Here is a 15657-nt window from a genome sequence, read left to right as displayed (position 1 = left end):
ATTACCACATCAGATTGTCCTTGAGGGTACTGCTCCTTCCAAGCATTGAAGGTCTTCACTTCTGTGAACGGTCTCTTATACATCCCTAATTATTATGTTATTATTAAGTCATTCATTTTGACACTTTCCATGTGGATGCTCTAGCTGTAAGACCTTTTGGCACAGAATTCTGTTCCAAATATGTATGTATCTTAGTTGAACAAGTTCATGTTGCCTTTCATTTGAGGGAAAGTGGAGAGAGGAATTTTCTGGAAAGTCCTTTAGTGTCTCCTTCAGGGACAGCCAAAATGTGACTTACCTGAATGTGTTTCAGTGTTCTGTGAAACCTTAGGGGCTGTTCAGAGTGAACCATTGATATTGGCCTTTAAAGCTGGCAGCTGCAGTTATGAAAAGCAAATTAATGAAGGTGACTGCTGCTCCTGCTGTAGAGTTGCAGACTTCACATGGATTGAATAGGGCAAATTAACTGCAAATCCAATGGAGTTTCAAACTTCAGGTTCTGATGTTACCCTGCTTTAAAAGGCAGCTTTGAATGCATCTGCAGATGCAAATGTAAAGTCTGCTTTTCTCATGCAGACATTCATAAATAATAAGATAAAATCTGGTTGCTGTACTAGCCTTTCATCCTTTCCATTATTTCCTACCTCTAAAACAGTAACACCAAGAGACTATTAGCATAGCTTAGCCCTTGTATGTTATGTGTGAGGCTCAAGGATATAAAGTTGTCACTATCACTCTGTGTGTTGTTAATAGCAAGAAAAGAAAAGCTTTGTAGCCCAAGGATGTTTGTTTTAAAATTGACTTGGTATCTGGAAAGGAAGTGTTTGTACAATGCTATCTTCTTTGGCTATACACAAAACACAGTGTTCACAAAGTCTGTTGCTCTCTTTAAAGAAATTTTCCTCTCCATCCCGAGGTCGTGATGGGGGAATAAATAATGACCCTTGGGCTCTGATCAAGCCTTAAGCCATTTATTTGTAACTCCCTTATAGAAGGCTGGCTAGCAAGCTATTTTTTTGTCTGAGAAATCCAGAGCCTTTGTAGAAATATTTTCTAGGTAAAATAAGTTACATTTTAGTAAAAAAATAATTCTGCATATGAACTTATTTTATGTTGCAGATGCTGCTGCTGAAGCTTACTCATAAATTTGAAAGCCCTTTACACAACAATCTTATTTTAAGCATGGCTTTTACAATGAGTAGTGAACCATCTCCATTAAATTTGATTAAAAAAACCTATTGATCTGAAAAAGATGATTTCTGGTTAGGAGAGATTCTTTTAATTGCCTGTGTACATTTAAGAAATAAGAACATTTTGCTACACTGAATCTAAAGAAATGTAGAATATTAGTAAAGCTTGACTGGGATAATGTTCATGGTGGTGACCCTTAAGGGTTTTTGTATTTCATTTAGATGAACCTTTTCCTGTCTCTGAGTTTAACATGAAGTGTTTTGCTTTTTAACTTCAGATTGAAAATAGAACCTCAATTGTCAGATTTAAAAAAAAAAAAAATAAAAATTTCCCCTCTACCAAAATAAGAATTGCATCAAAGCTTTTTTCATTCAGGGTGAATTACCACTTCTGGTTTTATAATTTATTCACGTGGACTAATGTTGCAACTCTTGAAACATTTTGATACTTGGCAGTCTTATCTGAAAACATTACAAATAGCTGGATTCCAGAGGTTTTATTTATAAAGATCAGCTGTTCAGGAATTTCTTTGCGATACCCAGCAAAAACTTTGTCCTTTTAAAGACATTGTTAAATGCACATGTAGGAAACTGAAGACTGCATGCAGTTTCCTTGAGGTGGATGCTGACTGTTTCACACAGTTAAAACATTTTTTTTCTGATTGATTTCAGTACTCGTCTGAGAAGTTGAACAAAAGTGGCAGCTTGTTCCCTTTCGAAATCAACGGTAAGTTCTTCAGAAACCTTAGCTGTGTTTTACTGAGGTAATTGGTATAGCAAGCAGCCTTTCTTTTGTAAATAAGGTGAGGGGGATGGAGCATGCTGTTGTGGAGCCTGCTGGTTTAAGCTGGTCTTTGAACAATACTGGGAATAGCTGGTTGTTAGTTTTGTACTTGTGATCTGCTTTGCATAGTAAAAGCCCTTGTAACACTTTTTTTTTTGGTTCTTTATCTGCTTTGGTGTACAGAAGCACAGCAATGCTGTTTTTCATGCTAAACATCTCTTCAGGTTCTTCAGCTAGCAGAAGGCTCTCACATCTTTACACACCTTACATGCTTTGCCACATAGGGTTTGCATCATGCTGGATATTCTAAGTTGAAGTCCAGTGCATTTGGACAAGTGTAATTTTGTTTTTTCCTCCTTGGTCCTATGAGGATAAGAGTAAGTTATATCTAGCAAAAATAAAAGTACCACTTATTTTTGAAATTTGTATGTTTTAAGAGAGAGGCTTGAAATTTTGCTGTTCTATGTGTCTAAGTTTGGAAGATTTTCATTTGTTTAGTAATACGCAGATCATGGTTTGTGTGAAGTTTCAAAAGGAAATGGTATTTTATCTTGAATTCCTTTGCCATGCAAACAATCAGCACACACGTGCAACTCCTGAATTATTTTTTCAGCAGTTAACTTAAACCAGCCTCCCAGCCTGGGAGAAAGCTTCCTAAGGATTTTTAAAAATCAGGCTAGTCCAGGCTAGCAAATTGTCCTGCAGTAGATGCTAGGAGTTTAAAACATTATCTGGATCCCATTGTGTTGGCTATTTTACTTGCATTGAATTATGGATGGTCCCTGCCTTGAAGAGCTTACATGCTTAAGGCAAAGCACAGTATGTGGTTGTACCCATCTGAAAGAATGGAGGAGGAAGGACAGAGGAATTCTAATAAAACATGTTGTTTGAATAGGCCAGCTGTCTGCACAGTTAAATGATTTTGAGACAATAGGGTGTTCTTTAAATAAGATCCAAATAAACAGGATAATCCATGACATACTTTGGGCATGGAACATGTACAACTATTTGGGTTTGCAGCTTTTAAAGCTACTCAGCAAATCTTTTATCTGTTGATTACTGTAAAACTTGTTTTAGACAGCCAACTCTTAAGAATATACAAGTATTTTAATGTTTAGGCTATATCTAAAATCTCAAAATAGGTGTGTGGGGAAAAGCTCAGTATTTTAAATCTCTCTTTAAAGCTGGGATAAGTGAAATTTACTTGCCTAATTGGTTTAAATTGGCAAATTTTCTAACCAAGCATGAAGCACTGTTAACTGGCCAACAGTTTTGCTGCTTTTCAATTTGCAAATCCAGTGTCTGCTGCAGTTCTTCTTACACTTCATTGTATAATGTGGAGGAACAGCTGTAAAATGTGCAGAATGTTCTCAAAGAAACACTTTACAAAAGAGCAAAAGGCTTCTCTGGCAGACTGCTTTTAACCCAGCATTTCCACTTCAGATGAGAAGTTATGCACTATGGGTTATGTCTGTATTCACAGTAAAACTTGCCTTAATTTCTTAAAGGATGCTAACTTTATGCATTGAGTTAAGTTTGGGTTTTTTTGCCCTACATTTTGAATATGAGGAAAAAAGGAAACAATCTGCAGTCTAAATTAGAAACAGTATAAAGTCAAATCAAAGTAAAGCTTTTCACACCACAGAATGAACACCCATCTCTCTGAAACCTTTCTTTAGTAAGATATACTTAGTAGAGAAGTGCAACAGCCAAATGGAAGACAGCAGTCTATGAAGAGATTATCCTACTCTTTTAAATTAAAAAAAACTAAACAAAAAACCAATTCCCCGGTGGGTTCACTCATTACTCGTTAATCCATTTTGGCTCTACTTCAGTTATTTACTATTACAGGTTTAATTGTGGTATATGATGTGTACTAGGAAGCACATAAGAAGCTGTCCCTGTAGCTTGTTGAGAAACAGTGCTATAATTCTTCAGAATACAGGAAGAAGCATTAATAAGGTATAGATATATAATGCAATCAAGGCATTCCAGTATGAAATGTTTTGGTCTTCATGTTTTTGGAATGTAGTCTTTAAAAATGAGAGTGTAACTACAGGGGGAAATTCTGACTGAGAGCTGGGTATTCATGGCTTATCCTTCTGAGCTTGAGTTTGATTCATGGTTTTACATTCAACTGGGCTTAAAGTAGATTGTGTTTTTTCCATCATATGTTTCACCTATTCATTTCTTTTCTTTTCAGAAGACAGTCCTTGGAAAGCTTTAAATGGGGGTTGCCCAATCCAGACTGACACAACAAGGAATTCAGCTTACACTTTCCCAGTCTGCCCGTTCAGCACTGGCACAGCCGGGAATGGCAGCCTGCAGTGGCAGCAGGAATCTTCCAGTCCCTCTATGGTGTCGGGATGGATAAGTGAATTAAACCTTAACGAAAACTCGGGTCAGCCCTTGGCACCACCAACAAAACGTCACTGTAGGTCCCTCTCAGAGCCAGATGAGCTGGCTCGCTGTCGCTCACCATGGAAGCCTGGCAATTCCAAGGTTTGGACTCCCGTGTCAAAGAGACGGTGCAATAGCGGCGGCAGCGCTACCCTGCAGCGCTGCAACAGCCACGGAAGCGCGACCTTGCAGAGAAGCACAAGTATCAGTCTGCCCCAAAACATACTGTCGCTAAATAATGTCTTCACCATCACCAGCTTCAACACCTCACCGGTACCCAGACCTTCCTCTGCCAGCAGCGGGTTTGTGGACAGCAGCGAGGGCAGCACGAGCTCCAGTACCCGCTGGAATTCCGGAGGCCCTTGTGACTTTAACCCAAGGCGCCGCCTCTCCCTCTCCCAGGAGCACATCACCGAGACAGGAAATCTCTTGCCTTCAGCCAACAGCACTCCCACCTCCACACCCGAGCTCAGCCGGCGGCAGGGATTGCTGCGGTGCCGCTCTCAGCCCTGTGTCCTGAACGAAAAGAAAAGCCGGCTAAAGCGCAGACGGGAGGAGGATGTACGATGGAACAGGCCATCCTTAGACTTTTTTAAAATGACACGGGTGAGATTTTACTTTCCTCAGTGTGTGAAGGGAACCATTGCAGAAAGGCTGCTTCTAGATGAACCGAGCTATTTTGTAGTTAGGTTTTACTTGGTGTGAATAGAATCATAGAATCATAGAATTGGCTGGGTTGGAAGGGACCTCAGAGATCATCAAATCCAACCCTTGATCCACTCCCGCTGCAGTTCCCAGCCCATGGCACTGAGTGCCACATCCAGGCTCTTTTTAAATATCTCCAGGGATGGAGAATCCACCACTTCCCTGGGCAGCCCATTCCAATGCTTGATCAGTGATTGAATACTGATTTAACTCCAGCAGTACAGCACTCTTTCTGCTTGCCAGTGCTCTGCCCTATAGCAACCTAATCTTTCCTCCCAGCCCTGTTGTTGAAGTCCAGTCTAATTGATATAAAGTACAAAAGACCCCTTATGAACTACAAAAACTTGCTTGAAGCAGAGGTCACAGATAAGTGGCTTGTTTTTAAGATACAAGGAAGCCATAGGGAAGGGAAGTAGACAGAGTAACAAAAAAGCCATGCTATTGAGATCCCAGTGTGCAATAATTTCTAAGTAATTTTAGTATAAATCTGTTTTCTTGAGCCTCCCCTTAAGTTATGAGTAATTACATAAGGATAAGTAACAGCAAGTAAACCCCTATATAAATGAATTAACTAAAGAAACTGCTAGTAAGCAGTCAGAAATAAATTTGTCTTCTAACATGGCAGTTCCAGATGTTTCAGCTCAATGGAGGAGTGTTTCACACTGGTTATTCAGAACTGTTCTTCCCTTCTCACATGAGATAAAAGGTCGTTCTTACCTGTGCTTTGCATGTAATACAAATGCATGCACACAGATCATTTTTCAAAACTCGTGTCCACAGTGTAAAACAGAAGATGCTCATTTAGTTTCTGTAGATGTAAAATTGACTCTTAAGTTACGGTCAAACAATGCTTTATGTTAGTGAGAATATAACCCTGCAGCCTTCAGTGAACACCAGGCTTGGGAAGTTTGAGCAGTGAGTCTGAGGTAGTTCACAGATGTAGCAATAAAAGTGTAAGGAAAAGAAAAAATTCTGCACTACTTTCCCTGCATTTGATGCACTGTGCAAAAGAAATGGGTGGGGTGATGGCTAAAATACCCAGTCTGTGGTTCCTGGGTATTAGTAGGCTTTACTTAGAAATGCATGGGAAAAATACTAGTAAAGGTGTTTGAACTGATCTGTCTACTGTGGGATATTCTCTGAGTTGATCAGTTTATGCCCACTTTGCTTAGCAAGAAGTCTGTAGCATTGCATCTGTCCTTCTCTTATAGCTGTGTAAAGCAACTGATTTATAGCTTAAAGGATTTTTTTCTTTAAAAATACAGCTTTTTTGATCAAGCTGTGGGGTAGATTGTTGGGTGGCAGGCCATACAGAGTGACTTGCTTGCTTCCAGACAGGGTTAGCAACCAGTTCTGTTCTAGAAAGACTAGAAACTGTTCTGAGTTTTGCTTAAGATGCAAGTTTACTAGTTAGGAAATCAGAACTTAGCTGTTTCTGTGTGTTAATCACTGCTGAGATTAACAAACTAATCTACTCCAGAAATATTAGTGGATTTGCCTTTCAGCTGCCCATGTGGTCTGATGCAAGTTGGTTTATTTAAATGGAATATAAAATCAGTTCCTGTCTTGGCTAGAATTGATTCTTCAAGCTCTAGAGGTGAGATGCAGTATTTTGGACTGGCAGAATAGTTTCAGTTGTTCTGATGTTAACTTCTGAACAATTGATAGGATCTATGTGAAGAAAAACTGCTATAGCTGTGTCTATAGGAAGTTCTTTTGGCTGTTTAGATTTGCTGCTGAAGTTTTACAAGTACAGGAGACTAATATTCAGCCAGTCTTGATCACTTTTTGCTGTAGGGCCTATTTTGAAATGATGTTTTCTTGATAAGCTGAGTAGTTTATGCAACAAAGTTCATTCTACAGTGTCAAGGCCTATTTTTTTTCAGCTGTTTCAATAGAAGCTTCAATAGACTCTTCCTATAAATATATTTCTGTGTATTTAATCAAAGACACAAAGTGTAGCTTGGAAATACAGCAGCATTCAAACATGCTAACCTTTAATGAAAACATCTGAATGAAAAGGCAAGTACTTGTCCTGGCTTAAGGTGAAGTAAAAACTGAAAGAAGCTTGCAAGAAATGTTGGATTTCTAAAGTGGCAACTTGCTTACCCAGTGCACTGCTAGAAGTCTAACATTACTTCATAGCCCAGCTTCTCCCCATGCCCCAAATCGTGGCAAATGTATATGCTCTGTAATTTAAATTTTGGTCTTAAACATTTCTCCCTAAACTTAAACAAAATTACTGCTGTGGAAAATCTAATCTAATACTACCCAAGACTTGTTTTGAAGTGTCATATGAGATGTGGATGTGTCCTACATCTGCATGTATCTTGGTGAAGATGAGGACTAAGATAAGGGGAAATTGGTAAGACCTCTCTTTCATGTATTTTGATGGCTCCTTATTGTTTCCAAAAATACTTTTCCTGTGATTTCAGATTCACTTCTAAGTCAGTTTATGAAAGACCTGTGTTGGAAACAAGGAATTTTGTTCTAAGCTTTATTGCAAAGTTGTGATGTCCTCAAATCTTCCTAAAAAGCCTAACTTACCAAATAGTTGCTTTAAGACCAGATCAATAATTAGATAATTAGTATTGCTTGTGGAGAACTGAAATCATAGTTGACCCATGTTAGGTCTGAAAGTGCTGGGATGGGAGAGTTCTCACTTCAAATTTTGTTGGTATGTTGGAGCCACAGCTTCATAAAGGGGAGTTTTGAGTCTGAAGACATTTCTGCCACTGCTCTGGGGTCCTGAAAGGTTGGCACTGAAACACCTATGGAATTGCTCAAGGTTTCACAGCTAGGAAGCCTTTCAGATCAGCATTTTTTTGGAACTAAATGGTTTATTTACTTTAACCTGAAGCAAGTGCTGTTATATCTCAATGAAGTTCTGGAATAGCTGTGTGCTTGGGTGAAACATTAGTGGAAGAAAGGGTGAAAGGCCATTTTGGATTGGCTGAGGTATTTTAGGGTGTTGGGGGACATGGGGGTGTTTTGTTGGTGGTATTATTTTGTTTGGGCTTTTTTGCCTGTATTAGTGATTTTTGTTGGTTTTTTTTTTACCAGCTAAATTCTGGAAAATATACTTCTTCAATGCCACTTTAGTCCCTACTAATTTGCTAAATGTAAGTGCTAGAACATCAAAAGTCTTAATGCTGAAAGCAACTTTCCCATTGTTCCTGAATTTATGCTTATATTTCATAGGTGAGTAAATTCAGATTAAAAAAGTAAATTCAGAGTAAAATCAGATTAATCTATCCTTATAAAGTATACTTGTTCATCACTTGCTGCTTCCACTTTTGCCTCTTTTTAATATTCTAATTTGTGCTTTTATTTAGAAGGAGATAAACTGGGCAGCTCTGAAAATCATAAAACTGTTGCTGTCTATATATTGGATTTTATTTTCTTCTGCAGACCTTTGTGCTTTCAATTTAATATATTCTCTCTGGTTTAGATTTTATGGCCTCTTGGAAAAAATATGCAGTGTCTTCTGTTTGCATAGAAAACTACACAGACACTACACTAATTTTCAGTAAAATGAGTAATTAGAAATAAATTGAAATGATCAGGCAAACTGCTTTACACCACTCTAACTCTCACGTAGTGCTAAATTCTGGAGAAATCTTTCTGGACTTGAAGCTGAAGATGCAAACTTGTGAAACTTCAGACTTTCTAGAACATGAATACAGCTGTAAAAACAAGTGGGAAAGACTGTAGGATATGGTAAGATCTGAATCTGTTTTCATCCCCAGAGGACTCAAAATTAATTTCTCTGTTCAGCTGGGTTCTGATGGGGTGTAGAATGACAGAATATGGTATTACCTTTAGTATTTGTTCACAGTCACCCAAATAAGAAGTTGATTCCAGTGTGGTGTTCCCTGCAGCAGGGATGTCTGTGGGTGATGGCAAAGAGTCTCTTTGGACTTGAGCTGAGGATGCTGCTAAGTAAAGGTGGCATTTAGCCTGGTAACTGCAGTCAGAGGTTAGAAATGTTTCTGTACTGAAAAGAGGAGGAAGCTGCTGAGCTTTTTCAGATGTTCTGCTCCATGAATTCCAGCAGCTGATCCTGAGGTGCAGGAAGTAAACAGCCAAGAGGTTGCACATGTTCTGTAGTGTGTTAGCAAGTGTTTAGCAAACAACACACTCTAGCTTGAAGTCCTCCTGGTGTTGTAATATTTTTGTGCTACTCTCCCCCCATTGCTGTGGTATGAAAAAAAAATCTTGGTAGTATGCTTAGAAAAAAACCCCCAGATTTCTTTAATGTGTTCTCTGAAGTGGTCATTGCCTTTAAGTATTTAAAACAAGGTAGTAGGCTTCATCTAAAGGAGTAACTTCAGCTTTTCAGTGCTTTGGCATCTCATACATTGTTCTACCTAGTCTGATAACACAATAAAAAGTTGTAAGGGTCTCTAAACATTGAAGGAACTTGAGGACTGAATTTGGGATTTCCTAGCAAACGGTGCTTCTGCCTTCTTAGAAATCCTTTAAAGTTATCTGGATTTTATACTAGTGGTTTTTCTTGGTGCAGAGAGAGATCCCCAAGTGCTGCATCGGGTCAGGCCAAACTCTGGAGCTTGGCACCGTGCCTGGTGGTGCATGCAGAAACAATGAACATGCAACATGATATTTCCTCCAGTATGATGGTGTGGCTTTGGCCAGTGTGCATCTTGAGGGCTTCAAAGTGTGCTTCACTGGTTCAAATTCTGACAGCTACTGATCTAATTTCTGCTGTTAATCTGGGCTTTTTTTAACCCTTTGTCTTGGGACACAGTATTCCACAACAGTTTAGTTTTTGTTCCTTACCCAAACACCTGAATGCTTGATTAATTTTCTTTTTTGGAGCTTAAGGTCTTGAATCAATTAGACACTTGGATAATTTTACTCTTTAAACTAAATCGAGCTAAACTGTCCCTGCTTTATGTTTATTGACTTGATGCCTCAGGTCAGTGATGTAGTGGCTCTGTGGATGTACATAGCAGGGAGAGCATCTCACAGAAGATGAGTCCTTACAACTCAGAAGTTAACTTTGGCTGAAACAGCAAGACAAGTGTCACTTGGGTATGAGGATAAGCAGAGACTCATTGGTGATTTCTGTAGTAGTTTAAAACTGCACACAAAGTAGGAATGTTTTGGGGGGGTGGATATGTTTCCCTGAAGGGAGTGATGAGGAGGTGGTTTTTTATGAAGGGCAGAACATGTCTGAACTTAGAGGAGATGACCACTACTTTTCTTACAGAGGCTTTCTTAGTATCTGCTGATCTCTCCTGTGGGATCTCTGCATCTGCTTATTTGAATTTTACTTTGTTGTAAAAGCAGAAGCCAATGTGAATAAATAGGTGACACGTGATACTAAGAAGTGCCTACCAGGCTACAAACATGTGGTGCTGAGAACTATTAGGTATTAATTTTGGTTTGTTGCTTTTTGTGTTCGTTGTAATAGTCAGGATGCCAACAGGTAAATTATTAGTCATACTGGGGCCTCAGTTTAAGCAAAATAGGAAATTATCTAGAAAACGTCCAGGTATGCCCTGTTCCAGTTTTGTTTGCTTTGATTATAGTACAAAGTGAATTAATGTTCCCAAGCTGCACAAGCAATGTCACTACTGTGAGTAGACCTCAAACATGGGCATGGAAGAGGCAGAATCATGCACATGAGTAGTGTAGTGAAGGAGCTGCTCACTTATCTTAGGTTTTCTCCCAGGCTGATGTTTTAGCATGTGCAAGGTAAGGAAATTATCAGAGTCCCTCACAATGCTAGGAAGGTAACCTGGGAGTCAAGCCTGGTCTGGCTAAAGTAGGTTAAGTACTGGCTCATGAAACTCATTCAGATTGTGTTCTCTAAATAGTAAGCATGTTGCTTTAAATAGTTTGAGATGCTTATGTAAAGCTTATCTGTTATAACCTCCTGCCAAAATGGGAACAAACAGGTTATTTGGGGTAGATGTATTTTCTGCTTGTGGATTCAGTTAAGTCAGCAAAGGCAATTCTCTGCTTAGTAGGCTATCCTTGTGTAGTATGCTTTAGGGAACTTAATACAATTACAAGTCCTAATCACTGAAGCTTTCCTTGTACTCTTGCAAGAAGATATAGTGCAGCATCTCTTGGTCAGAATATAGCTCTTTTTTTCTTTTTTTTCTTTTTTTTTCCCCCCCCTACCTGTGGGTTTCACTTTTCAGTTCAGTGATGCATTGATACTCACTGCTGCTTCTCAGATAAAATAGATGAGAGATGTCCTGGCACTATATGGAGTTATGTTCTACTTCAGGGCACTCTTGATGCCCTTGGCTTATAGAATGTGGATTATGGAAAATACAATAAAGATGAGCTAGATGTAGTGAAGGATTGGGCTGATTAGGATCAATAAAATGGTAGCAAATGTATATATATGCAATGTTATTTTGCTAGTAGTTTCTCTTTGTATAAGATTAAGGAACAAAAAACAGCTGTGAATAAAGCAAAGCAGTTGAAACAGTGACAGAATTTTGATTCTCTTTTGAGAATTTAATACCTATTCCTAGGTATTCCTAGGACAGCCTTTAACTTCACATTTGAAAAATAATCCTGGTCTACCTTTGCTTTGAGAAACTTTTCGGACTTTTTTTTTTTTTTTATTCTCAGGATAGTAATTTTTACAAGTGATCATAAACCATGAAAGCAAAAGATAAAATTATTTGAATTTCAAAAGCCATTATATAATTTAAACTCAGTGGTCAATGGTCCTGTTCAGAGTAAGGGAACTGGATATCAAAGTTGTCTGTCTGAATATATCAGTGGTTTAAATCCACTTTGAAATTCTAGGTATAAACTTAATTCATAGCTGGATTGAAATAGTAAGCAGTGGACCTCAAGGATCATGTTTCTACTGTTTGTCTGTATGTGTACCCTTACATGTAGGAGGTCTAAGACTTAATTTCCAAAATGCATTTTTTTTCCTTTGTGGGCATCTTTATGACTTTGAAGACAAATGTCTGAACTGAAAGGGATACAGTAAGATACTTGTATGTTTTCTAATCATGAGCAGAGTGATAGTAACCTATCTGTGTGCCTGTATGATTTTGAAGAATGTAATGCAAGTCAAATTTCTTCTGCTAGAAGTTGGTGAAGCTATTCTATTTATTCATTGGAAATAGTTTAGAAGCTAGGGAATTTCTAGGGTCAGGAAGAAATCTGCTTTGAAAAGAACAAATATATGGAAGGCTGGGATGGCTTCTTCAGATGCCTGCTCTCCTGTGGCATTTATGAAATTCAGAGACTTTTTGAGAACTTCAGTGGTGACCAATGACAATCCCAGCACCACGGTCAATGGTGAAAGAGCACAGATTCTTAAACTCTTTACACCTGCCCCTGGTTCACAATTATCTGGTAAACTTCCAAGAATTTTGACTTGAATTGTAGATTAAATTTGCTTCTTTGAAGTTGAGCAATATACATTTAGTATGTAGTATGATTGTGACTCCTATATCCTCAAATGAAAAGTAATGTAGAACAGTTTGAGTTGAAGTTTGTGTGGGTGACTATTTACATTTGGTTTGCTATCAATCTGTAAAGGCCAATTGTGGAAATGATGGGTGAGGAAAGATACTTTAAATCATCCTGTTTAATTCTGTGTTGATGCATGATTACTTTCCACAGTATATATTTTTCTAGTATTTTGTCCAGTGTAGCCTTTTAAATGCCTCCAGGGATGTGGTTTCCTTAACAGATAAAGAGCCTTTTGTGGGAAGCAAAAGCAATTTTGCTTAAGCTATAAAACTCATTCAGACTCACTTAAGATAGTGGCATGTGTTTTTGGATCTCTTTTCTACTGTCATGATAACAGATAATATTTCATGGGAATAAAAATTAAACTTCCTGGTCCTCTGGTTAATGAAAACATATGAGCTCTCAGTCTCTCTTTGAAAGCAGCTTCTGCAGCAGTTGGAGGGATAGCAGGTATTAAGTGTGGTGTCCAGGGACTAGAAATCTGTATCCTGTTATTTCTTTTGGTTTTGTGAAAATGTTAGGAATGATTGTGCTTGTTGCCTGGAACATCTTTTCATGAGAATAAAAGAAAACTACACATGAGCAGTAGTTGTTTTTTTTTTTTTTTACTGTAAAAAATAGTAGTCAAGGACTTGAAGCTTCTTTCTTAAACATTTTGATTATTCCTTTCACTAATACCTATGTCTCTTTAAGTTCCTTTTCAGTCACTTGAGGTTTTATTTACTCTTCTTTGTGAAGCATTACACAGATGATTCTTAATTCAGATCTTCTCACACAACATTCCCCAAGTGGCATGAAGAGCAGCTTGACACAGGGAAACCAGTGCTGATTCCTGACTTGAGGAAAGCAAAGCCATTCTCTTGGCTCACTCTGTGCTTCCGCTTGGGGTGTTGTACATTGGGGCTGTTGAACTAGAAATTTGTTCCTGTGTCTGAATTCATGTAGCTTAAATATACATGAACTTGTTAGCATTCTTCCTAACTTCTGAATTATTTTGTACCTAGTATTCCTCTGTTGCTGTATCTATTGTTGGAGTGGGAACTTGCTTTAATAGCAGTAGTATCTTCAGGGAGGTATTGGAGTACAGAGCCTGCATTTGTGGCATTAAGTAGCTCATTTAAGTTAAAGGCAGCTTTTTAATTTCTTTATAAGGTTTTTCCACTGGACTTTCTTAATATCTGACAGTTAAGTTTGGATTTTGTCATTTCAGGTACAGTTTTGTGGCTCTTACATCTTTCTAAACATAAGTAGATGCACTACATGTCTTGTTTTGTGAAAGTGATGTACGAAGTCTCAGTTTTTCTATTTAGGAGTCACTTTTTAAACATCAGTTAAAGAGCTTATCTATAATTACATAATTCTTACTATAACCATGGTGTTTGAAATCTGATGTTTGTTTTTTCTCTAAGTGAGGTTACCCCCATCACTTCCCAGATGCTTTTTAATCTGAAGCACTTGAAAATACTGATTTATGTTCTTTTAAATCTCAGTAGTGTGTTTAATAACTAACAAAGCATCATAACACTGTTTTAACTTCTTTTGTTAATCTTAGACACTGTACCAGGGGAAAACAGAATTATTCTTGGACCAAAAGCTTGCACTAAAATGTTTGTAGCAGCATTGCCTGATGACAGCCTGTGACCAGCTTTGAAGGGTGGCCTGGGGAGCTTTCCCTGTGTGCAGGGAGGTGCAGAGACTTCAGCATGGTTTTTAATTCTTAGCTGTGATGAATTCTTGGGGAAGTGAAAAAAGTTTAGGTTCCTGAAAATGAAGCAGGCTGTTAAATTCAGCAATACTTTTTAGAGGGAGGTAAATATTGTCTAAACCTTTTCAAAACTTGGCTATGAAAAAGGCAGGTTGGGTTATAGCTGAACTTGACAATGAATCTCAAATGATGTTATGGTGTGTAGCCACTGAACTGACTTGTCTGAGCTTTTCATGTAAAACCTGTGGGCTTTATCCAAGTGTATGCAAGTTTGGTCTATTTGAACCTTTGTGCTTGCAATACACGTAGCTGATTGTGCAAGCTGTAAGGGTTTCCTGGCAGAACAATGGTAACTTAAGAGTGCAGTTATTACAAAAGCAAGATGTAGGAGGCTTTGTGTAGCAGCAGAGTTGATGAGTTTGGATCCTCTTTGCCTGACTATACATGTTGAGTCCAACAAATTAAGCTGGGGAGAATGCCTGTATTTTGTTGTTTTCAGCATTTCTATCTTTTCTTTTTTTTTACAAGCAACATTTTTTCACAAAGTAAAACTACCTCTGAGAGCAAGGGTTTGTTATAGGAATTCATTTACAGCTTGGGTAGTTACTTTTCAATACAGCTGAAAAAAGTGCATGCTTAAATACAAACGGAGATATTGAAACTGTACTACTTGTCAGCTTCCTCCACATTCTTTGAGTCTGAGGTACATTTGAGACTGAGACTTCCTCCTGCCCTGCTCAGCAAAGTGTTTGCTGGGAACTTGAATTTATCTTTTCTGAAAAGTAATATAGAGAAGACCTGTTGAACTGTGTTTTCCTTATTCTGAATTAGATCCTGCTTCATCACTTAAGTTTTTATTCTGCTTATCTGTCTTATGTAGGTAAAGATATGCTAGCTTCATTCTTGACACATCCATTCTTGTGTAATTTGGAGTTTGGATTCTCCAAGCACTTGAGTTCTTATTTTGGTATTTTAGTGATGTTCATAAGCAAATGCTGGTGTGTGTGGCACTGGGGATGTGTTACCTTCTCTAAAGCTGTGCTTTCCTGTGCTCATCCTGTAGCATGTTAGAGTTGTGCAGTCATTTATTCTGCTTTGAAATGATGGGCGTTTTGGCTATAGAAACCCCTTTAGTATTTGTTTTTCCTCTTCCTCACTCCCCTCCCCTTGCTACCCCTGTGGTTTGAGTTTTGTATGGGGAGGACTCAGAGGAAGGGAAGCTGAATTCCTTTTCCTTGTTTTCCTCTTTCAAATACAATGGTGATTACAATGTCTGTGTGAAACAGGCATTATATTTTGGTACTAATGTTATGTCTCAAAGCAAGTGAGTCATCTTCTGGCTGCCAGGGCTCAGAATATGATAGTCCTTAAGAACTTTCCATATGAGGAAGCAA

General features: G+C 38.3%; 1 protein-coding gene across 3 annotated transcripts in view; it reads left to right on the top strand.

The window, feature by feature from the left end:
• FAM53A (family with sequence similarity 53 member A) overlaps window positions 1-15657 on the top strand; it is a 68861-nt gene that overhangs the window by 26676 nt on the left and 26528 nt on the right. For all 3 annotated transcript variants that reach the window (XM_071753276.1, XM_071753275.1, XM_071753277.1), the window contains 2 exons: window positions 1863-1917; window positions 4178-4980. In XM_071753276.1, coding sequence (XP_071609377.1) covers window positions 1863-1917; window positions 4178-4980 — 858 coding nt within the window. The remainder of the gene's footprint in view (window positions 1-1862; window positions 1918-4177; window positions 4981-15657) is intronic.

Source organism: Heliangelus exortis, chromosome 10 (assembly GCF_036169615.1).
Source record: "Heliangelus exortis chromosome 10, bHelExo1.hap1, whole genome shotgun sequence".
Lineage (NCBI taxonomy): Eukaryota > Metazoa > Chordata > Aves > Apodiformes > Trochilidae > Heliangelus > Heliangelus exortis.
This window is presented reverse-complemented; position numbering and strand designations above follow the sequence as displayed.